This window comes from Muscardinus avellanarius, assembly GCF_963383645.1.
Source record: "Muscardinus avellanarius genome assembly, chromosome: 17".
NCBI classification, from domain to species: domain Eukaryota; kingdom Metazoa; phylum Chordata; class Mammalia; order Rodentia; family Gliridae; genus Muscardinus; species Muscardinus avellanarius.
In genome coordinates, this window is record NC_137803.1 from 17,566,863 (window position 1) to 17,591,827 (window position 24,965).

The 24,965-nt window shown below is 46.3% G+C and overlaps 1 protein-coding gene across 3 annotated transcripts in view; it reads right to left on the reverse strand.

Moving 5' to 3' along the window:
* NEDD4L (NEDD4 like E3 ubiquitin protein ligase) overlaps nt 1-24,965 on the reverse strand; it is a gene marked incomplete at both ends in the record, with an annotated part of 377,821 nt that overhangs the window by 254,134 nt on the left and 98,722 nt on the right. For all 3 annotated transcript variants that reach the window (XM_080714805.1, XM_080714804.1, XM_080714803.1), the window contains one exon: nt 5,738-5,811. In XM_080714805.1, the coding sequence (XP_080570931.1) occupies nt 5,738-5,811 (74 nt within the window). The remainder of the gene's footprint in view (nt 1-5,737; nt 5,812-24,965) is intronic.

Genomic DNA, 24,965 nt, shown 5'->3' on the forward strand with positions numbered 1-24,965 from the left:
ATCTTCCTATATCAGCCTCCGAAGGACTGGGGTTACAAGCGTGCACCACCACACCAGCTTCAACGCTGTTTTGTTTTGTTTTTTTAAACATTATATAGCAGCCCTTTTCCACGGTATGGGGAGTGAAGAGTGGGTGTGGCAAGCATGTGGTGATCAGAGTCCCGATTCACATCCTATGTTCTTTTTTTTTTTTTTTTTGGTGGTACTGGGGTTCCTGGAAGCCCTTCTACCTCCGGGCTACACTCCCAGACCTATTTTTACATTTTTATTTGGAAACAGGGTCTCCTAAGCCAGCACGCGTGGCTGGCTTCGAACCTGCGTGATCCTCCTGTCTCTGCCTCCCAAGCGCGGGGATTACAAGCGTGCGCCACCACGCCCGGCCTACATCCTATGTTCTGACACGGCATGCGGTGTAGCCTCCGCTGCAGACCAAGGTCTCGTTCTGAAGGAGAAGGAGCCTGGCTGCCTCTTTATGACCTCCAGGTATGGCTGAAAGGGAAACCTCCTCTACACTCCGCTGCTCTGCGGATGCACAGTGTGCCCTCGCTCAGGTGGGGCCCCGCTCAGCTGTCGGATCTCCTTAGAACAAAGGCGCCTTTAATAAAGTTAGACGCTGCCCAGAAGATGGAAAGCGATCTTGTATCCTAAGCACCAGAATGAGGCCGAGGGTGTGTAAAAGAGAAGGACACCTGGGCACAGACCTTCCAGTGGCGGAGGGGCTCCGGGCACAGGCGGGGCCTCGGGTAGCCACCGCCACTACCACCAGGAGGTGCCGCAGGAATGCTCCACAGAAACCCACCCACCACACAGCCACCCACCAGCACCCTGCCCACCTGTGCACCCAACCAGGGGACCCAGACAGTCCCCAGGGGAGACAAAGTGATGGAGTCCCAGAGATCACGGATCCACGTCTACACACATCTCTGCCTACAGGGTTTCCAACACTGCCAAGTTTGTACCAGCGGCGCTGCTCCTAGCCGGCCCCCGCCCAGCCTAGGCTTCCCCACAGCAGGGGTCTTATTCACACCCAGCCTTTTACCCATCAAGGGCAGCCACAGAGGTGCCAGGTGAGGCAGAGCAGAGGGAGCACTGGGAGAGGCTGTGAGAAAGAGGAGGTTGGAGCCTGGGGTTCTGGAAAACACTGTGCAGAGAAGACAGGCTCCCTGCCTCTGACTGCTACCTTAAAACACCTCGCAGCTGGGAAGACAAGTCACTTTGGGCCCATTCCCAACTCCAGCGTGCCAGGCACGAGGAACCTGATTGTTATCCTTGTTTTCACGAAACATACTATGATGTTGATGGGTTGCTTTTTCTTTCTTCCTTCCTTTTCTTTTCTTCTTTCTTTCTTTCTTTCTTTTTTCTTTTTGTACTGGGGATTGAACTCAGGCACCTTCAACTTCCAAGCTACATCCCCATATCTCTCTATTTTTTATTTTGAAATAGGGTTTTGTTAAGTTGCTGAGGGGTCTCCCTAAATTGCTGAGGTTGACCTCAAACCTGTAATCCTCCTGTGTCAGCCTCCCAAGGACTGGGATCACAGGCGTGCACCATCATGCCTGGCGACCTGGGTGGTTTTAAAGGATTTCCCCAAGGTAAGGTGGAGGAAGGGTGCAGGACGTGGGAGGGGGAGATAACTGGTGTCACCTTCCAGCGAGACCCTAGCAGGGCACTCCCAGAACTGTCACCAGAACCTTTGGGTTTAGCTCACTCGGTGCAGAAAAAGTTTCTAAAGAATGGAGCACTTCAAAGACAGCTGCCACCTGAGCTGGGAGGAAGGGAGGCAGGGAGGGAGGGAGGCAGGGAGGCAGGGAGAGAGGGAGGCAGGGAGGCAGGGAGGCAGGGAGGGAGGGAGGGAGGCAGGGAGGCAGGGAGGGAGGGAGGGAGGCAGGGAGGGAGGGAGGCAGGCAGGGAGGCAGGGAGGCAGGGAGGCAGGGAGGGAGGGAGGCAGGGAGGGAGGGAGGCAGGCAGGGAGTCAGGGAGGCAGGGAGGGAGGCAGGGAGGCAGGGAGGGAGGCAGGGAGGCAAGGAGGCAGGGAGGCAGGCTGGAGGCGTGGGTTCCACTTACTAGTCTAAAAGGATGAAGGACAGAAAGAGGAGTCAGAGTTTATGGCTCATTTCCTGGTAGCTGGTACATTAGACCAAAACACAATTTGTCTTTCTAATTAAAATCTCGGAGGGTAGCACCTTTTTTACCCTCTCCCTAGGAAATGTCCCTGTCTCTTTTCACATAAACAGTAAAAATTCAAGGCTGGAATTTGCTTGGCTCCTCTAAGATGGGGAGCCGGATTCCACTACAGTTTGAAGCTCAGCCTCTCTAAACAGGCTGAGAAATACAATCGAATCAATTTCATGTTTGATGAAGACGTTTGGCTTAAACAAAAGATGTAATCGATCTTTAAAAAAAATCTAAATTTTCTAAATCCAGCTTCTCTCAAAATGATAGGTTTCACTGGAAACAGCAAAAGCAAGAGGCATTTTTGACAGAAGGGCACAATCTACTGGTGATCGTGAAAATGTTTACATTTCAAAAAACAAAGTCTTCGCTCTGGTTCTTAGTGCTCTGTTAAAAAAAAAAAAAAAAAACAGGAGAAAGACATGAAAATGTAAGATGTCTGTCTCCAAGATATTTCTAATTTAGTAACAGAAACAAGTGAAAGAAATATCTGAAAGCCACCAGGTAATACATCTGCAAATACTAAAAGAATACTGTGCTCAGCCGGGCATGGTGGCGCACGCTTGTAATCCCCGCGCTTGGGAGGCGGAGACAGGAGGATCACGCGGGTTCGAAGCAAGCCACACTGGCTTAAGAGACCCTGTTTCCAAATAAAAATATAAAATAGGTCTGGGAGTGTAGCCCAGAGGTAGAAGGGCTTCCAGGAACCCCAGTACCACCAATAAATAAATAAATAAAAGAAGAATATTGTACTAAAGAAGGCAGGGAAGAGGGATTAAGAAACAAGAGATATGTGACCTGAAATTTTCTCTTGGGGTGAGTACATCCTCAGCACCCTGTCTTTTTGGTACTAAGGATTGAACCAAAGGGTATTCTACCTCTAGGCAACATACCCAACCCTTTTTGATTTTTATTTTGAAACAGGATCTTGCTAAATTGTTGAGGCTGGCCTCAAATCTGTAATACTCCTGTCTCAGCCTCTCAAGTATTGGGATTACAGATGTGCACCACCATGCCCAGTGCCCTTTTTGGAGACAGTGTCTCCCTAAGTTGCCCAGGGTGGCCTAGAACTTACAATCCTCCTGCCTCAGCCTCCTGAGTAGCTGGGATTACAGGGCTGCGCCAGAGCACCCAGCAAGCTGAAATTTTCTTGTAAGGCTTCATGGAAAAGCTAGACCTATAAGGTGGGCTCTGGAAGCAGAGAATTTTAGAATTGCAGGAATGTAGGTGGGTGAGGAGTGTTGACCCATAGAACCAGCTCAAAACATGGCTCCCAGGGGATGAGCCAGAAGCATCCATTTCCCTGTCCCCCTCCAGCGCTGGCTGGCCTGTACCTCACTGTGACTGCTCAGCCCCATGAGAAAGGACTACCTGCAGCTGGATCTGCGCCCGCCCAACACTACGGGAAGTGCAGGCTGCTGTCAATTCACTAAGGCTCGAGGTTCCCGACAGGACTCAGAAAGCTAGACTAGCCCTCCATTTGTCTGTAAAGGCTCACAGAGGTACAGGAAATTTTTTAAAAGGTTCCACCAATATTTGTTCTAACTTTATTACTTGGTAATTTCTCTAGGTGTTATTCTAACTTATCAAAAAAAAAAAAAAATTCAGCCAGGCATGGTGGCGCACGCTTGTAATTCCCGCGCTTGGGAGGCGGAAACAGGAGTATCGCACAGCTTCGAAGCCAGCTGCACTGGCTTAAGAGACCCTGTTTCCAAATTAGAAAAGTATAAAAATGGGTCTGGGAGTGTAGCCGGAGATAGAAGGCCTTCCAGGAACCCCAGTACCACCAAAAAAAAATAAATAAAATAAAAAAATTTATAGTGCTGGGAGTTGAACCTAGTGGCATTCTACTTCCTAGCTCTACCTCCGGCCCAATTTTTATTTATTTATTTATTGGGGAGCAGTACTGGGGATTGAACCCAGGAGCATTCTACCTCTGAGCTACACCCCCAGCGCTATTTTATTCTTCTTCTTCTTTATTTTGAAACAGGGTCTCACTAAGTTGCAGAGGGCATCACTAAGTAGCTGAGGCCGACCGCACACCTGCGGTCCTCCTGTCTCAGCCTCCCAAGTAGGCTCACGGGGTCTTGTTAGGTTGCCGAAAGTCTCGCTACTTGACGAAACTCTCCTCCAGCCTGCAATCCTCCTATCACAGCCTCCCAAGTAGCGGGATTACAGGAGGGCCATGCCCCACTCCCGTTTATTTAATAAGTAAAAATAAATAATACACGTGCAATGGATTAGAAAACAGAGGCGTGACTGCCAGCGACAGACACTTGGTGAGATCCTGCTGGCCGCGTGGGAAGGCAGAGATGGAATAAGGCCTCATGCCCCAGGACTCGTGCGTCAGGTGGGACAATAATCAGGACATGAGGAGACGATTCCTCAGCAGCCACCTTCTCGCACTGTGAAACCCACAGTGACCCCGACCACCTCACCACAGAGCGACCGGGACCCTGGGCAGGAGGCGGCCAGGCTGTTCCGATCACTCTCCTGGCCCGTGCGACCTGGGCGAGCAGCTGAACTTTCCTGTCTTGACCTCTGCCGATCGTAAAACTGGAAGGCAGGCCTGGGCCTTGTCTCTCATGTCGCTCCTGGGTGGAAGGCTCGAGAGATCTGATTCAAATACTGATTCCTCCTACCCGCCCTCAGCCAGCCACACATCCCAGAGCGCCGACGAGGTCAAGATGAGTTCAAAGATACATGAACAGCACATGCTGGACCAAAAACAAAATAAAGCTGAAACACCCAGAAAGCTCAGGCTGCTGCCCGATTACAGTTTCTCTAAACAACATGGCGATCATCAACTGTGCTCCCAAATCACAAAAGCTCTTCATGCATATGAAACATGTCAAGGGTATCTAGTTCTTCGAGGAATAAATTATACTTTTATGTTTCCCTAAGCTAAGATTAAAAAAAAAAAAAAGTATAGTCAGTTTCCTTGGGGGCCTGGCTCCAGGACCCAAATCAACAGATGCTCAAGCCCCTTATATAAAATGGCGCAGTATTTGCATATAACCTACACATATCCTCCTATATACTTTTATTCTAGATTACTTAATACCTAATACAATTTAAATGCAATATAAATAGTCATTATACCATAATCTTTAGGGAATAATAACAAGATAAATATCTAGACATGTTTCGTACAGTAATAATTTTTCCCAAAAAATTTTTGACCAAGGTGGGTTGAATACCATGAACACAGAACCAGTAGATATAAGGGACCTGTTGTATTAAAATATGCATAGCCAAAATACCCAAACTGTATTTTTCCACTGAGGGAGAAAAAAATCCCCCCCCACACACACAGCAGCATATAATTTCCTCATGCAATTAGCTCATATGAAGGGCAAGCCCGTTAACCTATCCCTGTGATGAACAGTGAGATCTCTATGCAACGTGGTGCTGGACCAGCTGCAGCAGCGACACATGCTAAACCGACCCCTGCAGGTGGCCCCTGGGGGAGCCGTCCTCCAGGTGGTTTCTAAGACACACCTGAATTGAAAATGTGCTTGTCAAGCTCTCCAGAAGCTCACACACAAAAACAAGGCAGACATACCTGGCTCCAAAGATGTCCTTTTTGGCGAGATCAATCCCAGAAACAACTTTCACTCTGAGAATACGGGATTCTCCCTGTTGGAGAAGGAAAAAAAAAAAAAAAGATTAAAAACTGACCTTCAGTGCATCGTGGACCACTTGCCCACACTCAATATCAAAGTCAATGGTTTTTGCCCAGTCCGGCACCGGGACACTGAACAGATCAATCTGAGCATCGGTAATTCTCCCTTAGGGTCGAGAAGCTCTTTATCAACTCTAAAATGCTATGATTCCCGAAAATAAAGCATCTAGGTTAAGACCAAGTTTAATTCAGACAAGACCATTAATATCAGTTATTACTGACATCTGAAAACTAATTTCCAGTTGTATCAGCAACACAACCACACACATGAAACCAACCCAGGTAAATGTCCAGGAACTAGGAGCATAAATATAATAAGTAATTCCTCTTTTGAAGTTTATATAGTTGAAGGTGTGGTTTGTGATAGCAAAGATAGCAGAGTTTTATGTGGTAAAATGTTTCCTCAATATCACACTACTTTATAAAATGTGTCAGCACGCAAAAGTAATTTCTGAAGTTTCAATAAAGAGAAATAAAAAGACTGAATGGTGACCATCCCAAAGCAAGTTCATTTATGCATCCATCCATGTCTTCATTCCAGCATCGCCCAAGCCACTTTGATACACTGGGCATTGAACTTGGCCTTGAAATATGAAACACAAATCTGATCCTGGGTCTACCAGAGGGACAAGAGACCAACACCATAGGATCCTATGATGGCGCCATTCCAAAGGACACAGGTTGGAGAGACGTTTAAGGACTAAAGCGTTCAAGACAGATGACATGGTTTAGAAGGAGGTGGGAAGCCAGACGTGGTGGTGCACGCTTGTAGTTCCAGCATTCGGGAGGCTGAAACAGGAGGATCGCAGTTCGTGGACAGCCTCAGCTACTTAGTGAGGCCCTCCACAATTTAGTGAGACCCTGTTTCAAAAATAAAAAAAGACTAAAAACTAGGGCTGAGGTTGTAGCTAGGAGGTACAATGTCCCTGGGTTCCATCCCCGGTACTGCAATAAATAAATAAATAAATAAATAAATAGAAGAAAAAATTAGGCTGGAAGTGTAGCTCAGAGGTAGAATGCCCCTGGGTTCCATCCTCAGTACTGCAAAAAAGTTTTTAAAAAATTTAAAAAAGAAACGGAAGAAGGAAGAAATGGCTATAGGGACAGAGCCCTTGGAGCACAAACTCTGGGCTGCAAGAGAGAAGCAACAAAAATTCATCTGCCCAATATGTTTACTCAAGACCTAAGTGAGGAAAATAAACCCTAAATTCTGTAACTATATAATTTAAAGGAGATAATTGTCATGCAAGGTTGAAGGAGATAAAGACAGGGCAAAACAAAATACAGAGAGAACGCGAGGCAGGACCTTTGCCAACCAGCCACAGAGCAGACATACATCCAGGCCACGGGGATGAGCACTGAGATCACTGGACTCCAGGATTCTTCCATCCATTCAACTATCCGCCCAGCCAGCTACGCTGACGCGAGGCGGCCCATGTGTGAATATGGCGGGGAACACCAACACGGTAAAGAAGGCGTTCTCAGCTCGCTTGTACGTGTGAGCGAGCCATCGCCCTTCAAACACAGTCTGGAGTCAAGTGTGGCAGGTCTCGTGAAGGGATCAGGAGACACAAAGCAGCCGGGCGTGGTGGCGCACGCTTGTAATCCCAGCATCTGGGAGGCCGAGACGGGAGGATCGCAGGTTCATGGCCGGCCTCAGCTACTACTTAGTGAGGCCCTTTGCAACTCAGTGAGACCTTGTTTCAAAAATAAAGAATAAAAAATAGGGCTGGAGGTGTAGCTTGGAGGTAGAATGCCCCTGGATTCTATCCCCAATACCACGAGAGAGAGAGAGAGAGACAGACAGACAGACAGACAGACAGACAGACACAAAGCAGGGAGCTACAGATGTAACTCAGCAGTAGAGTGCCTGCCTAGCACGCACGAGGATCCTGAGTTCAATCCCCAGTACTGCAAGACAGACAGACAGACAGACAGACAGACGTATGTACGTACGTGTGCAAATGAATAGCAGACAAGTCAGGGATAACTAAAACGCAGCCATCCCATAGCATGAGTGCCTGGGGTTCCAGTGCTTCCCCCCCAGTTGCTGTGAGCACTATCTCATGGGTACACACAGGCCAGGGGTCACAGGTTCCCTCACTAGTATGAGATGTCACATAGATGGAGGTACTTTTCCCTTCTCAGCAAGTTGTACTATCAGCGGATCAGGTGATGCCTCCCGTGACCTGCTCAGCCCAAGGCCTGTCTACAGTGCAAGTGGTTTTTATCGTGGATCAAAGTTCGGCAGCACACCTGCGTGAAGTCCTTTGTACACCTGGGAGGAGTCCGTGGCCTCCGAGTACCCTCAGCATACAAAGTGAGAATCCCACGTTAAAAGGAAACTCAAGTCTGCAGTGGAAAGGAGATGCAATCCAATTTAAGAGGGATGAGAAATTGTTCAGAAGAAGAAATGGGTGGCAGGAAACTGCCAGGGAAGGGTGAGCCCAATGGCAGCCCCCAGCCAGCAATTCTCCCAACAACTACAGTGCAGGAGACAGTGAGGAGTCTGCAGGATGCTCCTGGTGCTGGTTCAGGAGCAGACGTCTGACTTGGCAGCAGGAGGGAGCAATGAGCCTTGGGGAGGAGGAGCTGCAGTGTCTGTGAAGCCGCGCGCCCCGTTATGGCCCACTCAGACACCACTGTGCTTCTGTCTGCACAGCACAGTCTTGCACCTATGACTGATCTGGGAGAAATGAAGATGAGACCGTGTGGTGGATGGAAAACAAGGTAGAATCAGTCATATGCTACGGAGCAGATGTTAAGAATTTTGGGAAGCCAGGCATGGCGGTGCACGCCTGTAATCTCAGTACTTGGGAGGCTGAGACAGGAGGATCACAGGTTCTTGGCCAGCCTTGCAACTTAGGCCCTCAGCAACTTAGTGATACCCTGTTTCAAAAAAAAAAAAAAAATAATAATGTCTGGGGGTGTAGCTCAGAGGTAGAAAGACCCGGGGTTGAACCCTTAGTATCAAAATGAAATAAAATTTTGGTGAGAAAATGGTTCTTTCTCAGAGTTCCTAGAAATCCTTGATGGAGTCCTGGACTTTACGCAGATGTGATAGAGAACTCAATCAAATGTTAATTAAAGATGTGAAGGCATAAGATAATCCCAGCTAACAGGGTAGCCTCCTGAGTTCATATTCGCGTTGGGTGAATGGTCTTACGGGGCAGACATGCATTCTAAGACAGGTCCAATCTGGCAACATTTATGCAAACAAGTGAATAAAGAGAATTTTAAATGAAGGGATAACTAGAATTTTGGAAGGGAAATTGATTCATTCATTTAGTAAACATTCATACTTATTCTTTTCCATGGTCCTGGGGATTTACCCCAAGGGCATTCTACCTCTGAGCAACACCCCCAGCCCACTCCTCTTATTTACTTTGAAAGACGGTCTTGCTAAGTGACTGCACACTGGTCTCACACCTGCGATCCTCCTGTCTCAGCCCTCCAAGTACTAGGATTACAGGTGTACACTGCCACACCTGGCGACATGGACACCTAATCCTAAAATTTAAGAAGACAAGACTAGCTGGATATGGTGGTGCACACCTGTAACCTAGCTGCTTGGGAGGCTAAGGAAGGAAGATCAAATTTTGAGGCCAGCCTGGGAAAACTTAGGGAGTTCCTCTTAAATAAGAATAAAAAATAGAAAAGGGCTGGGGATGTAGGTGAGCGAGAGAATGATTCTATGCTTGAGTGTCAGTACCACCAAAAGCAAACAAATAAAGCCAAGACTAGCCCCTTCCCAGCCAGCCCATCCTCAAGAAGTAGACGACAAAGCATGCTTTCTACACATCCCCCACCCCCAGTACTGGGGATGGAACCCAGGGGCATGCTACCTCCAAGCTATACCCCCAGCCCTATTTTGTTTTATTCTTTATTTTGAAACAGGGTCTCACTAAGTAGCTGAGGCTGGCCATGAACCTGCGATCCTCCTGTCTCAGCCTCCCAAGTATTGGGACTACAAGCGTGCACTTCCACGCCCAACTCTACACAGGGTTTTAACAACCGCAGAAACCAGCAGTCTTACCAAAGGGCAAATGGCAAATATACTAAACTCCTCAAAATATCATACAAAGAAACCAACCTTAAGAAAATAAGCACAGACCAGTGCAAAAGCAAACAACACTAAAAAAAATAGCCATCAAAAGGCTTTTTAATTGCAAAAAAAAAAAAATCTAAGAGCTCATCTACAATAGACTGCTAATTCCATGCAATGGGTTACAATACTGTCATTAAAAATGTGTAAGAACTTGTAATGACGTTCCTCCATTCCACAAATATTTACTGAGTACCAGTACCAGCATGTGCCAGGCATGGTATCTAGGGACAGAGATGTAAACAAGACAGAGTTCCTTCCCGAGAGAACCCACAACCAAGGAAGCAGGAAGACAAGAGTCTAAATACATAATGCAAACAACAAGCAAGACAATTTCTAAGCTAACAGTGGTGTTTCCCAGTGGCGTGGAAGAAACCAGGCAGAGAGAAAGGGCGAGGAGTTGCATGGCTGATGGTCAGGAATAGTCTCCACCGGGGGAGGACTCTTGCGCTGCAGAGACAGCACGGAAGGCAGGAGCACAGAGAGGTTCAGGCAGGGCCGACAGCAGGCCCCGCATCACAGCGAGGGCGCATCCTGAGACTGGAGGGCACAGGCAGGGAGGCCGCCCAGGGAAAGGTGGGCATCGTTCCGACCACCTGGGGGAAGTGCTGGAGGGTTTTAGGCATGAGAGTGACAAAATTTGACTTCACTTTTGTAAAAGGACCACTTTTACTGTTATGCAAAGGACCACTTTGGCTGTTATGGGCAATGGACTAGAGGTAGAGGAGAGGGAAAACTTAGGCAGAGACCCTGGAAAAAGACAGCGCAGCTTCCAATGGGATAGAGATGGAGAGGATCAGATTTAGCATATAAAATTAGGTGCAGAATAAAGCACTTGCTTAAAAAATAGATCTCTTTTACTTACAGCCAAGCAAGTTATCCAACTAGCCCTATTCCTTTCCACCTGGACACACAGCTAGACTACATGTCCCAGCCTTCCTTGCGGTTGGGGGGCAGTCCTTGACTAAGTTCTGGCCTCTTTCACTGGTCCATAAGCCTGTCCCTCCTCAATGTCTTCTATCCTCATCCCCATCCCTCTACTAAATGGGGAAGAGGGGAAAATATTACCATGCAAGTAAAGCAGGTTACACAGCCCCCACTATGAGCTGATAGACTTGTGTTTAGTCCCACTGAAAATCCAGGTCCAAATCCATCTCACTAAAAAAAAAAAAAAAGTGCCAATGATATATCTGCATAGGAAAAGATGATGTTATTAGTGATTACCTCTGGATAATAATTTCTTATTTTGCTTATTCCCATTGTTTTCTGTCTAAACATCAAATCGTTTTGTTTGAAAACTAAACTTTTAGCCGGGCGTGGTGGCGCATGCTTGTAATCCCAGCATTAGGGAGGCTGAGACTAGAGGATCACGGTTCGCGGACAGCCTCAGCTACTTAGTGAGGCCCTCTGCAACTCAATGAGAATTAAAGAATAAATTAAAGAATAAAAAATAGGTTTCAAATTAAAGAATAAAAAATAGGGCAGGAGGTGTAGCTCGGAGATCGAATGCCCCTGGGTTCCATCCCCAGACCCGCAAAAAAAAAAAAAAAAAAAAAAAAATTAAACTAAACTTTTACCTGGGGGTGGTGGAGCACATTTGTAATCCCAGCATTTGGGAGACTGAGACAGGAGGATCATGGTTCTCAGCTAGACTCAGCTACTTAGTGGGGTCCTCTGCAACTTAGTGAGACCCTGTTTCAAAATAAAGAATAAAAATAAGAGCTGAGGATGTAGCTCAGAAGTAGAATGCCCCTGGGTTCCACCCCCAAATACCACAAAAAAATCCAAAAAACAACCTAAACTTTTGGTGTCAGGATGTTTGGGATGTGACTCAATGGTAGAGAGTTTACCTAGCAAGTATTGAGGCTCTGGGTTTGATCCCCAGCACCACATCAAAACACTAACAAAAAGCCAACCAAACTTCTATAGAAACTTCAGACAATAAACGCCGGGCGTGGTGGCGCACGCTTATAATCCCCGCACTTGGGAGGTGGAGACAGGAGGATCGCGCAGGTTCAAAGCCAGCCACAGTGGCTTAAGAGACCCTGTTTCCAAAAATAAAAAAGTATAAAATAGTTCTGGGAGTGTAGCCCGGAGGTAGAAGGGCTTTCAGGAACCCTGGTACCACCAAAAAAGAAAAAGAAAGAAAGAAAGAAAGAAAGAAAGCAACTTCTGACAATATACAATAAAAAAGAAAATGAAATTTTAAAATCACTGATAATGGCACCAACCAGGCTTGGTATATTCCTTAAATAAACAAACCTACCTGTCATAAGAAGAAAAAAAAAACCTAGAAGTTTTTGTTTGCTGCTGTTTTTGTTTTAGCTAACTCTTCGAAGTATAGACCTACATATTTGGCAAATATAAAAAAGGGTCCTTTATATACTCTGCAAGGGGCAGCTGGGAGGTTTAGAGAGGAGAGGACTTTTACTTAGCACTTACTGTTTACAAGCAGCTGTTGCAGGAAATGTGACTCCTGTCTGAAGTTCAAGCAAAGGCAGCATCACTCTATAAAAACAGTTTTCACACACACAGCAAAAATGCCTTATCTCTGTTTCCTCAAAATGACCAGCTTCATGACAGATAAGCGGCCACTTATCATGGCTGCGGAGGACCCCGGGCCGAGCAACTGTGCTTTCTGGAGCATTTTATTACTTTCATAAAATCTATGCATGATATTTTGATCCCTATTTATGACTCCAGAAGGATCAAATATTTAACTAAGGTGGCTTGGCTTAGAAAATTAAAATATTATTCAGAGGCGGACCGTACAACAAGGGGCAGACAGAGAAGAGGCTCATCTAAGCACTCTGTGACGTTCCAGTTATTCTCCTAATTGTGTCGCAGGGCTCTTTTGTAACAGGAGTAATTCTGTGCACTGTGTATGTGCATTTCTTTAGCACTGAGTGTGTGTGTGTGTGTGTGTGTGTGTGTGTGTGTGTGTGTGTGTGTGTGTTGCTGGCGATTGAACCCAGGGGCATTCTACCTATGAGCTACAACCCCGGCCCTATTTTATTTTATTTTTATTTTGAGAAGCCTGGGGATGGAACTCAGGGGCATTCGATCTCCAAGAAACACCCCCTACCCTATTTTTTTTTATTCTTTATTTTGAAACAGGGTCTCACTGAACTGCAGAGGGCCTCACTAAGTAGCTGAGGCTGTCTGTGAACTGCGATCCTCTGGTCTCAGCCTCCCAAATGCTGGGATTACAAGCCTGCGCCACCACACCCAGCCCTATTTTATTTTTTAATCTGAAACAGGGTCTCACTAAGTGGCTGACAGCCTCACTACCTTGCTGAGGCAGGTTTCAAACCTGTGATCCTCCTGTCTCAGCCTCCCAGGTACTGGGATTACAAGCATGCACCACCACAGCCAGTTTACCGCTGAATTTTCTAATGTTTCATTCAGACGGAATAAATGCTCGAGCCATATATGACACAGACACTGATAAATAAGGTGTCCCACTTAGAAACCGGTGGAACTCTGAAGGTGCATTGGGTGTTTAGAACCCTGGTGGCTCTGCTCCTTAAAATATGCACAAATGGGCATAAGTAGGTTTTCATGCCCACCCATGGAGCCCCCGGAGTATACACTATCAGAACTGTTTCTACAGCAGGCATGGTAGCACTTGTCTGCAATCCCAGTACTTGGGAGGCTAAGACAGGAGGCTCACAGGTACTCGGCCAGCCTAAGCAACTTGGTGAGGCCCTCTACAATTTAGTGAGGCCCTTTTCAAAATAAAGAATAAAACAAGGCTGAAGGTATAGCTCAGAGGTAGAATTCTCTGAGGTTCAATCCCTACTATCATCAAAAAGAACGATGGTAAAATACATGTCAAGTTCCATTTCAAGACCTGAGGTACTGAAATTTGCCTTTTCTCTTAGGCTCTGCCTAAGGTAACTTATCTCTTATCTTCATCTACAATAGCAGATGATCCCTCTCTCTCAAAGGAGGTGATATCCGGCCTGGGAAATTGTGCTCTTCCTCTATGGGGAGCCACTATGACCCCAGGTTTTACATACACCAGCTGTCCATGTGGACAAGGAAGTGTAAGTCAAGAACCTCAATATCTTGATCATTCTCTCCTAAATTAATTTATGTATTTACCTTCTATATTCTAAAGAGTATTTATTTATAGTTCTAGCTGCTACCGGTAACACTGGCAAACTCACAGCAAATGGTGCCTGGACTAGAAGAAACAACCGATATTTTTTGGACCACAGAAATGTGTAATAACATATATATAGACATATGTGTATATATGTATGTATATATGTGTATACATATATAAACGCATATACATGCGTGTGTATGTGAGTATATGTGTCACCTAACTTTAATTTCTTTAAAAAATAAATAATATGAAAAGTGCTCATTCTTTATCTGCCATACAGTAGGTATCCTTAATCTCCCTAGTCCTACCCATTCATAATTATGCCAATCATGAGACAGGATCTTGTTTGTGTATTTTTTTAAGACTTTATTTTTGTGAAGCAGTTTTGGGTTCACAGCAAAGATGAGTAGAAGGCACAGAAATTTCCTACATACTGATTGTCCCCGTCTCAGACACACACACAGCCTCCCCCATTCTCAGTGTTTTGCCCCAGGACACTGCTGTAGACTAGATCTGGAATGACCCACAAAGGCCCATGTGTTGGAGACTGGATCTCCAGGCTAGTGCTATTGGCATGTGCTAGAAATGGCATAGAAATGTGCTAGAAAGTGCAATGGCATGCTATTGGCATGGGGCTTAGTGGGATGTGTTAGGTCACTGGGGATATGCTATCAGTGCTTCTCTCCTCCTTCAATTTCTTTTATTTCTCAGCTGAGAGGTGAATGGCTCTGTCCCATGAGGCTCTCCAATCGTGATGTACTGTGCTGCCACAGGCCCAAAGCAATAGGTCCAATAAGTCATGAACTAAAATCTCCAAAACTAAACCGAAATAAACTTTCTCTCTTTATAAATTGATTGTCTTGGATATTTTATCATAGTAATAGAAAGCTGACTAACTCCAACACATATACAAGTAATTGAGATATAACAGAGTCTAATAGTAGTGACGGAAGAGAGGACAGGAACATTAATTCTGTGATTGGTAACACATCTGGCAGAGGGACACAGTGGCTCTGGGGAGGAGGGTGGGACTGGTTCTAAAGCTACGGCTGGGAGAACAGCATGGCTGGATGGTTGACTCTGCAAGAAAGAGTTGAGTAGGAACCCACTCAAGTGTACTGTTTTGGTGCTAGTGGAGGCTGATGTTATTAACTACTAGAAAAGAAGGAAAGATGGGTGGGTGTCGGGGTGTGGGAAATAAAGAACATGGGCTTCTTGAATTTGAAGTGATCTTCCCAGTGAGCAAGTAGAGATGCATAGAAGACAGTGAGAAGTCAAAACCAGAGCTCATTCGTGTAAAAATAAACACCAGGTGTGGGAGATGGCTCCATGCCCAGGCCCTCCTTCAGACTGACCATTCATGCTGATATTTGAGTAATAAGCCCATGCAGCTTCCCGCCAACCTACAGGGCTAAGTCTTATTTCCTCAAGTGGACCCTAACGCTGCCACCTCTGGTAGGAGAGCCACATGAGGCCATTTTCAATTGACTGGAATCAACAAAAATCAAAACACAAAGTCTATTCCTTGGTGACACTAGTCAGGTGCTCAACAGCCACACGTGGCCAGTGCACACCTCGGACGCAGATCACTTCCACAATCCTGAGAGACTGATTGGACTATATCGCTGTAAGGGCGATATGTAAGTCAATGAAAGTGCACAGTGGTATTCTAAACAGCCTCTTGCAAAAAGAAGGGGAGAAAAAAAGAAGAGGAGGGAGGGGGAGAGAGAGTGTGTGCTAGCCCTCTACTTGAACCAGCAATAACTTTGTACATGTCAGAAGAGCTACCCTATGGAATTAAGCTATCTGGAAATGAGGTAAGATTCACTGCAACCATATTCTAGGGCCAGTATTCCCTCTGTACTGTTAAAGACTGGCATGCCAATTCAGTGCCTATAAATTAACCTCTGTGAAGTCTAATCATGCAAATATCATATAACACAGTACAGTCTTCCTGCATCTAGACATTTTAAAAATCATTATACAATCACAGGGGGAGCAGTGAAGGTGACTTAAAGTGTGACAAAGACGGGGAACCTTCTGATGAGTTCAGTACAGACCGATTCCCTACCAAGGCCACAGAGTATTCACAGAGAGAGTAGGCAGGAGAAGGAAAGAGGTAAAATCCCAGCCCGGGCTCTGGATTCCCTTAAGAGAAGCTTTGGCATTTTGGGAAAAACTATAGGAGAAGGGCTGGTAAGAAAAGGGAAATGAAATCCAAGTCCACTGAGTACGGCTGAAGGAACAGAGTAGGGTTCCCTGAAAGCTACCTCTAGGGGTTCTGTGGAAGGACAACCCACAAGGTGAATTGTGGAAGAAGCCAAGAGCAAGCCATTGGGAGGAAGTTCTAACAACTCCTGTGCCCAGCAGGAGCCTAGCAGCCTGGCCCCCACATCCACTTGCCCAGGAAGGCACAGTTGCTGCAGGAGGCAAATCCCAGCAGAACCTCACTGGAGCACCCAGAGGATTCCTGTCCACCCCAGTGCCAGTTCTAGGGCTTGCACCAAATCATGTAAGTAATTGTATGCCGGTGCCCTAGAGGTGCTCACATGACATGGCTTCCTGTAAGTGTCAACACTGGATGTCTTTGTTTCTGGCTTTGAATAGAGCTGAGTCATGGCACCTGGGTGGTTTTCCTGAGTTCTTGACAAGCATCTCGGTTCCAAGTCATTTTACCCATAAACCAGCACACTGGAGAAGAGATGGGCAATCAGGTGAGTGTAGGAGTAACCTGCTGCTAAGTCCTGCTCGTAGGAGTTAGTAGTAGTTGGTGGTTGGGCTCAGACGTATGCCAAGAAATACATTCACATCTGCCATGACCCAAATGTGTATGTCAGATATTCGTGTGTGTGTGTGTGTGTGTGTGTGTGTGTGTGTGTTTTCCCAAGGATGGAACCCAGGGCCTTCTACCTCCAGGCTATACTCCCAGACCTATTTTATTTTTTTATTTGGAAACAAGGTCTCACTAAATTGCTGAGAGCCTCACTAAGTTGGTCAGGCTGGCTTCGAACCTGTCATCTTCTGGTTCCCACCTCCCAAGTACTGGGATTACAAGTGTGCACCGCCACACCCGACTAAAACGTGAAATTTCTCTTGCCAAGACTCCACAGTAGTTCTGTGAGTCAGGGAAGGAGAAGAGGCTGTCACCGAGCAGAGCCCATGAAATGAATGAGCTGGCAAGAGTTCCAGCTCAAAGGACGTGGTCACTCTCTTCCGCTAATTAAAAATTCTCATTTTACCAGAAGAGTTGGTCCAATTCCCTGTAAAAGAGCTTCAAAGAATCCTTTGTCAATGGTTCCTTTGTTCTGGATTTCTAATCATAAGACAGGAAACATTTTTAAATTCCTCCAAGACCACTAAGATGAGAATTATCTTGTGTTTACAGTTCTAAAAATGATCACCATAAACAATGGCACTTTGTTGAAAGCCAAAAATCATAGCTGAGGATCCAAAATCTTGGCTTTTCGTGGCACACTTCAGTCGGACCTCTCCCAATAGAGTGAGATCCGGATTTGGGCTGGAACGTGTAGCTTGAACAAATGGAGTTGGAAGAGGTCGGGGTCTCCAGGGCCCTCAAGAAGGTATCCCTGGGGAGACTTCTGCAACCTCAGAGCCGGAACCACCCAAGAGGGATCAGGAGGAGTGACTCAGGTCCATGTGCCAAGAGTTCCCAGCCTCCTGTGCAGACAGACACACATGGACAAAGCTCCTAAGAAACTCAGACAAGGGTCAGCTATAGATTTTACATGGAAAATGGCCTGTGCATGGTGTGAGGTGGAGGACCAATGGCCAGGACCCCCCCTCCATAGGCAGAATATAATCAAAGGCAGGCTGCCTGCTGAGCATGTGCTAAGTGCAAGACCTTGGTCTGATGACCAAAACACATGTGCACCATAGGGAGACCCACCCCCCTACTGCTGCTTCAACTCCAGATCCCTCTGGGATGGACAGGCCTTTGAAGGGCACCCCCAGGCAGAGCCTCCCTGGGTGCCTGTGTCTTAATTCCAAATACTCATCCCCCTCCCATTCCTAGGCTGTGTCCTGACCCTGCAACATGACTGCCAAGGTTTCCCCTAAACACTGCAGTCAGACCCTACAAGGGCACGCAAGTCACCTCCCCACAACCACAAGCAGGCATTCCCAACATCCTCAGCCACGTGTTTACAGGTAATTCCTGGGTTTACCCCCAACCAATGCTTTACACACTACCAGCTTAATGCTCAGAAGGTAACTTTTTTTTTTTTAAGGTACTGGGGATGGAACCCAGAGGTATTGTATCTCCAAGATAGACCCCAGCTCTATTTTCTATTCTTTATTTTGAAACAGAGTCTCACTGAGAAGCTGAGGCTGTCCTCGAACTGTGATCCTCCGGTCTCAACCTCCTGAATGCTGGGATTATAAGTGTGCGCCACCATGTCCGGCTTTGAAGGTAACCGTTTCTAATTCCTGGGTCAGTTGAATAGGATCTACTTGTGAGCTAGAGTTGGAGGCCTTCCTGTACTAAGGCTTAGTGACCACGGGTGGATCTATGGGCTATAACCGGAGGATCACAGGTTTGCAGGAAGCCTCAGCAACTTAGTGAGACCCTGTTTCAAAATAAAGAATAAAAAACAGGGCTCTGGTGATGTGGCTCAGAGGTAGAATGCTCCTGGGTTCCATCCCTAATACTGAAAGAAAAAAAACAAAACAAAACAAAAGAAGACAAGTAGGAGAACTGAGGGAGGCCCAGAGATGGTGAGGAACTGGGGTGGTTCCAGATATCTGGACTCCACCACTGTTTCTACCAATTCACACCCCACTGTGATAGAGAGAAGCTGCTGGTCAGCTCAGGATTAGAGAGATGGGCAAAGGGCCCAACTCTGAAGATAAGAAGACAGGATTCTGTGGATGCTGCAGACAGGGCGGGTGACAAGGAAACGCTTCTCTGCCAGAACCACCTCTTCTCTACATCTGCTCCCATCTCCTCTGCCTCCTCGAAATGTCAGCCTGAAGATGACATCTTCTGAGAAGTCTTCCTGGGCTGGTGAAGTCTTCTGCCATTGTCTCCACTGTACCCTGCGGCTATTACTGCATTTTTTTAAGTTGTGCTGGGAACTGAACCCTAGGTGTTCTGCCTCTAAGCTATAGACCCCCAGCCCTAATTATTTTAATTTGGAAATAGGGTAATTGCTGAGGCTTGCCTCGAGCCCGTGATTCTCCTGTCTTAGCTGTGTACTGAGGTTACAGGCATGTGCCACCATACCCGGCGTGTGTGTGTGTGTGTGTGTGTGTGTGTGTGTGTTGCTTGGGGCTCTACCCAGGGGTATTCTACCTCCAAGCTACAACCCCAAAGTTATTTTTATTTGAAGTTGGAGAGGCTAGCTTTGAACTTGAAATTCTCCTGCCTCAGCCTCCCAAGTACTGGGATTACGGGCATGCACCACCAGGCCCAGCTTTCATTGCTTTTTAAAATTAGCTATCCTGCAGCCAGGCTCAGTGATGCCTTCCTGTAATTCCATTACTTTGGAGACTGAGAAAGAAAGATCATGGGTTCAAGGCTAGCCTCACAACTTAGCAAAACTGTCAGCAACTTAGTGAGACCTGGTTTCAATCCCCAGTATTAAAAAAAAAAAAAAAAAAAAAAAAAGTGTGTCTGTCCTGCCCAAGGATGAAGCTTCTAGAGGATAGGAGGACAGAGACTGGACCCCGCCCACAGAGACACTCAACACAATGACACGGATTCAAGGCAAGTAGGAGCGTGAGCTAAAATGTGCATGACATTCAAGAAAATAGAACAAGGCATGCTCAAGGTTTGCTAAGGAAGGAAGGAAGGAAGGAAGGAAGGAAGGAAGGAAGGAAGGGAGGGAGAGAGGGAGGAAGGGGGGGAGGGAGGGAGGGAGGAAGGAAGGATGGATTCAGAGATAAACTTTCCTTCTCTGATAAGGCTCAAAGCTCCGGGATACACGGCGTACGTGGTGTATGCAGACCTCCATCATACAGCTGGCAACACCAAACACCACCCTCATATTTTCGACAAGATAAATCATGTGAAAGCAAACCCAAAGTAAAGCGGGCCAGGGTGTAGCTGCCCCACGGCACCAACTCCTATCCAAAGTATAATTGTTAGAAAACTCCAGGGAGGTCTCGAGATTATATCACAGGGCTCTATGATTAGATCCCTTCTGGGCGATGCTCTGAGCCAGAAAATCTTGGATGACAATGTGGAGGGCAGGCTAATCCAATCTGTGACTGACACGCACAACCGGATAAGATGTCAGGTGACCACATCAGAAGCCAGAAAGATCTGGTCAGACCAAGCGATGGGCCAAATAGCAGGGCCGGAGGGAGGAGCCTCAGCAAAAGACTATGGGGCGCCGGGTGTGGGGGCGCACGCTTGTGATCCCAGCACTGGGGAGGCTGAGAAAGGAGGATCATGGTTCACGGCCAGCCTCAGCTACTTAGTGAGGCCCTTTGCAACTCAGTGAGACCCTGTTTTAAACTAAGGAATAAGCGCTGGGCGTGGTGGCGCACGCTTGTAATCCCTGCGCTTGGGAGGCAGAGACAGGAGGATCGCGCAGGTTCAAAGCCAGCCTCTCTGGTTTAAGAGACCTTGTTTCCAAATGAAAATATAAAAAAGATGTGTCTGAAGAGCCGGGCATGGTGGTGCACGCTTGTAATCCCAGCATTCAGGAGGCTGAGACCTGGAGGATTGTGGTTCGAGGCCAGCCTCAGCTACTTAGTGAGGCCCTCAGCAAGTAGACCCGGTTTCAAAATAAAGAATAAAAAATAGGACAGGAGGTGTAGCTCGGAGGTCAAATGCCCCTGGGTTCCATCCCCAGACCCGCAAAAAAAAAAAAAAAAAAAAAAAAAAAATGTGTGTCTGGGAGTGTAGCCCAGAGGTAGAAGGGTTTCCAGAACCCAGTAACACCAAAATAAATAAATAAACAAATAAATAAATAAATAATAAAAAAAAATAGGGCTGGAAGGTGTATCACAGAGGTAGAATGTCCCTGAGTTCCATCCCCATTGCCAAAAAAAGAGCGTGGGGGTACCGGAGGTTTTATCTAGGTTTTTTTTTTTTTTTTTTTTTTGGTGGTACTGGGGTTCCTGGAAGCCCTTCTACCTCCGGGCTACACTCCCAGACCTATTTTTGCATTTTTATTTGGAAACAGGGTCTCCTAAGCCAGCGCGCGGGGCTAGCTTCGAACCTGCGCCATCCTCCTGTCTCTGCCTCCCAAGCGCGGGGATTACAAGCGTGCGCCACCACGCCCGGCTAGGGTTTTATTTTATCTCAAACTCAATATGACTCAGCAATGTGACAGTGAAAACCACTGGCATTATTTACAAGTCCAGACCAAGCCAGGCCTGGTGGCACACACGCAAGCCCAGGACTTGGGAGGCTGAGACAAGAGGATCGCAAGTTGGAGGACAGCCTCAGCAGTACTGACTCTTCAGCAACTTAGCAAGATCCTGTTTCAAAACAAAAAGTAAAGGCTGGGCGTGGTGGCGCACATTTGTCATTCCCGTGCTTGGGAGGCAGAGACAGGAGGATCGCGAAGGTTTGAAGCCAGCCGCGCTGGCTTAAGAGACCCTGTTTCCAAAAAAAAAAAAGTATATATATACATACATATATATATATATATATATATATATGTATATATATATACATATATATGTATATATATATGTATATATATACATATATATGTATATATATATACATATATATATATATATATGTATATATATATACATATACACACATAATAGGTCTGGGAGTATAGCCTGGAGGTAGAAGGGTTTCCAGGAACCCCAGTACCACCAAAAAATAAAAAAAAACAGTAAAAAGGGGCTGGGGGTATAGCTTGAAGGTAGAATGTGTTCAATCCCCAGGAAACCACCCCCCCCAGCACACAAGTCAAGAACAAGGAATAATATTCAAACCCAAGGGGCAAGATTCAGGAGGGACGCTGTTCTTCTTGTTGTTTTAATTTGTAAACAGTATAAATTCCATAAAATAGAAACCTAAGCAAACAGAATGACTTTTTAACAGGGTCTCACTAAGTCGCTGAGAGCCTCACTCAGTAGCTGAGGCTGGCTTCGAACCTGCGCGATCCTCCTGTCTCAGCCTCCCAAGCGCGGGGATGACAAGCGTGCGCCACCACGTCCGGCCCAAGAATGACTTTCCATTAGAACAGGCTTGAAAACCGAAGACAGGGTATCACATAAGGAAAAAAAAATAGAACATTCTGCAAGGTGTGCTGGCGTTTATATACAAAGGAGAAGGGGGTGGGGGCGCACAAATATTGCTTGTGAATACATGATGTGAACTTCATAACCGCACAAGAAATGAGGTTGGCTGGAGACAGCGGTGACTGGGAAAGAGAAAAGTTTGAAAGTACTCTTTAAAATTAACCCCATCTAGATGGACTAGCAACTAAAGAAAAAAAATAGAATGTTATGTAGCCAAGATAGTTAATAAGCACACAAACAAAAGTCACATGAAGAATGACTTAGGAATGTTTAACCTGTTTGTCTTTTTTTTTTTTTTTTAAAGAGCAAATTTCTTTTTGCAGGACCAGGTTAGGTTGCTCCAGGAGAAAAGTCTAAGTCGATTTCTGTTCTGTGACTGCGGAGGGCAGACCTCCACCCAGAAGGGAAGGATGCCCCAGGCAGAGGCGCCTCGCCAAGGGAAGGACTTCTGGCCTAACCCAGGGCCAGCAGGGAGGGCGCAGGTGGCCTCCAGAGGCAGCTAGCTGGCCAGTTCTCTCTGGTCAGAGAGCAAAGGCAGGCAGCCTGCCAGAAGTATCAACACAGGAGGAAAGCAGACCAGATGGTTCCATGTCCCCTCCCAACTTTGAGATGCTGCAGTTTTGAAGAGCTGCGTGTGAGAATCCAAAAACCTAGTGGAAGGAAATTTGAGCAAGATGAGACAGCACTTTATTTTATGCGTGTGTATATGTGTCACACACACACAAACACACATGCACACACACACACACGGGATTGAATCCAGGAACATTCTACCTCTGAGGTAACAGGATCACACTAAGTTGCTGAGGCTGTCCTTGAACCTGCGCTCCTCCTGTCTCAGCATCGGGATTACAAGTGTGCACCCCATGCCCAGCTACACAGCGCTTTAAATATGCACACATGCAATGTCTCTAAGACAAAGCCCCAAAATAATAGACTCCCATTGACTTCACAGTGAAACATGGAAGATTATTTATACATCAGAATGCTTCCTATTTGCAACGCTTCAACTTATCACGAAGGCAACAATAGCAATGAAGTATGAGCGCCTATCAAGTGTGTCTGGAGATGTCTATTTATGGCTATCCTTAGCCCAAATCTTATTTCAGAGATGATTTACGGTGCCTAACCCGCTCTACAGAAGATGTTTAAAATTCCTCTTAGGAAGGCCAGCCAACACTCCTGCTAAGATGAGTGGTGATTAGAAAAGTTTTAGGATATAAAAACACGTGAGGAAGGACTATGCAAGAAAGTCGAAGAAGTCACTGGCCCAACGAGCGGCCGAGGACCAGCTCAAGTTAAGCAACGCCACGGCAGAATCATCAGCCGGGAAGAGCCAGAAGGCATCCCTGCCTCGGGAGGAGCTGGGAAGAAAACTGAGCCGACTCACACACATGCCAAGGAGCCACGGCTGGGAAAGCTGCAGGCTCCGGTCACAGGAGAGTAGGTCCCAGGGTGCCCTGGGTGAGGGTCCTTCTGCAGCCAGGGATGCCCAAGGAAGCCGAACTTTAAACCATCCCAGCCCCTCGCGTCCTTTCTATTACCCCAGTGGCCGAGAACCAATATTTGACTGCTCACCATAGGTGGATGGTCTCCTCTAATTTTTCTCCCAGGAGCCTGTGCATCAGAGACAAACCGCCCATGATCGCTGGCTTCCTGTCTAGAGGGAGGCGAGCATGCTGGGTGGACTGGTTTCATACTGACCAGAATCTCTGTGTCTACAGCTTCACTTCCTCAAAGCGTGCAGATGTTCCTGAGCAGATAGAGGACTGCAGCCCAGCCCCAAGATGCTGCAATGCCGTGTGTGAGCGAGAAAAATTCTACAAACAACGCCATCAGCCAGACCAGGGCTCTAGAAACCTCGATTCCCCAGCTTAGGGGGAACTTGACTTGTGTTCTGAATCATGCTTTTTTTTTTTAAACTGCACAGTAGAAAGATATTAAATTATTTTCCAGTTTCCTCATAAAATACCCAAGACTAAAATATTTCATCTGAATCTTAACTTGGAGTATGTGACTTAACAACTATCAAAATCAAGTTGCCTAGCTTTTTTTCCAAACCACAAAATAATCTCTATTACTTTGTGTGTGTGTTTGTGTGTGTGTGTGTGTGTGTGTGTGTGTGTGTGATGTATAGCCTCAAGGGAAATATATAACTGAGAAATACCAAAAAGCAAAATGACAAACATTGAGTTACTTCCAACAGAATGCTTTGTGAGGGGAAAGAAAATGAACAAGAATGTTAAAGTATTCTTTTCTTAAGGCAGCTTCAGGATTTTATCAAATATTTGATTTGTTTTATTGTTGTTGTTTTGTTGTTGTTGTTGTTGTTGTTGTTGTTGTTGTTGTTGTTTGTGGTACTGGGAATGGAACCCAGGGGCATTCTACCTCTGAGCCACACCCCCAGCCCTCTTTTGTATTCTTTATTTTGAAACAGGGTCTCACTGAGTTGCAGAGGGTCTCACTAAGTAGCTGAGGCTGGCTGCGAACCACGATCCTGCTGTCTCAGCCTCCCAAATGCTGGGATTACCAGCCTGCGCCACCACGCCTGGCTTGATTCATTTTTTTAATCAGCTTCTACTCACCGCTATTTCTTTCTATAACTTCAAAGTAACGCTTGATTTTAATGCCAAGCACGTTGCACTTGGTTGTAACAG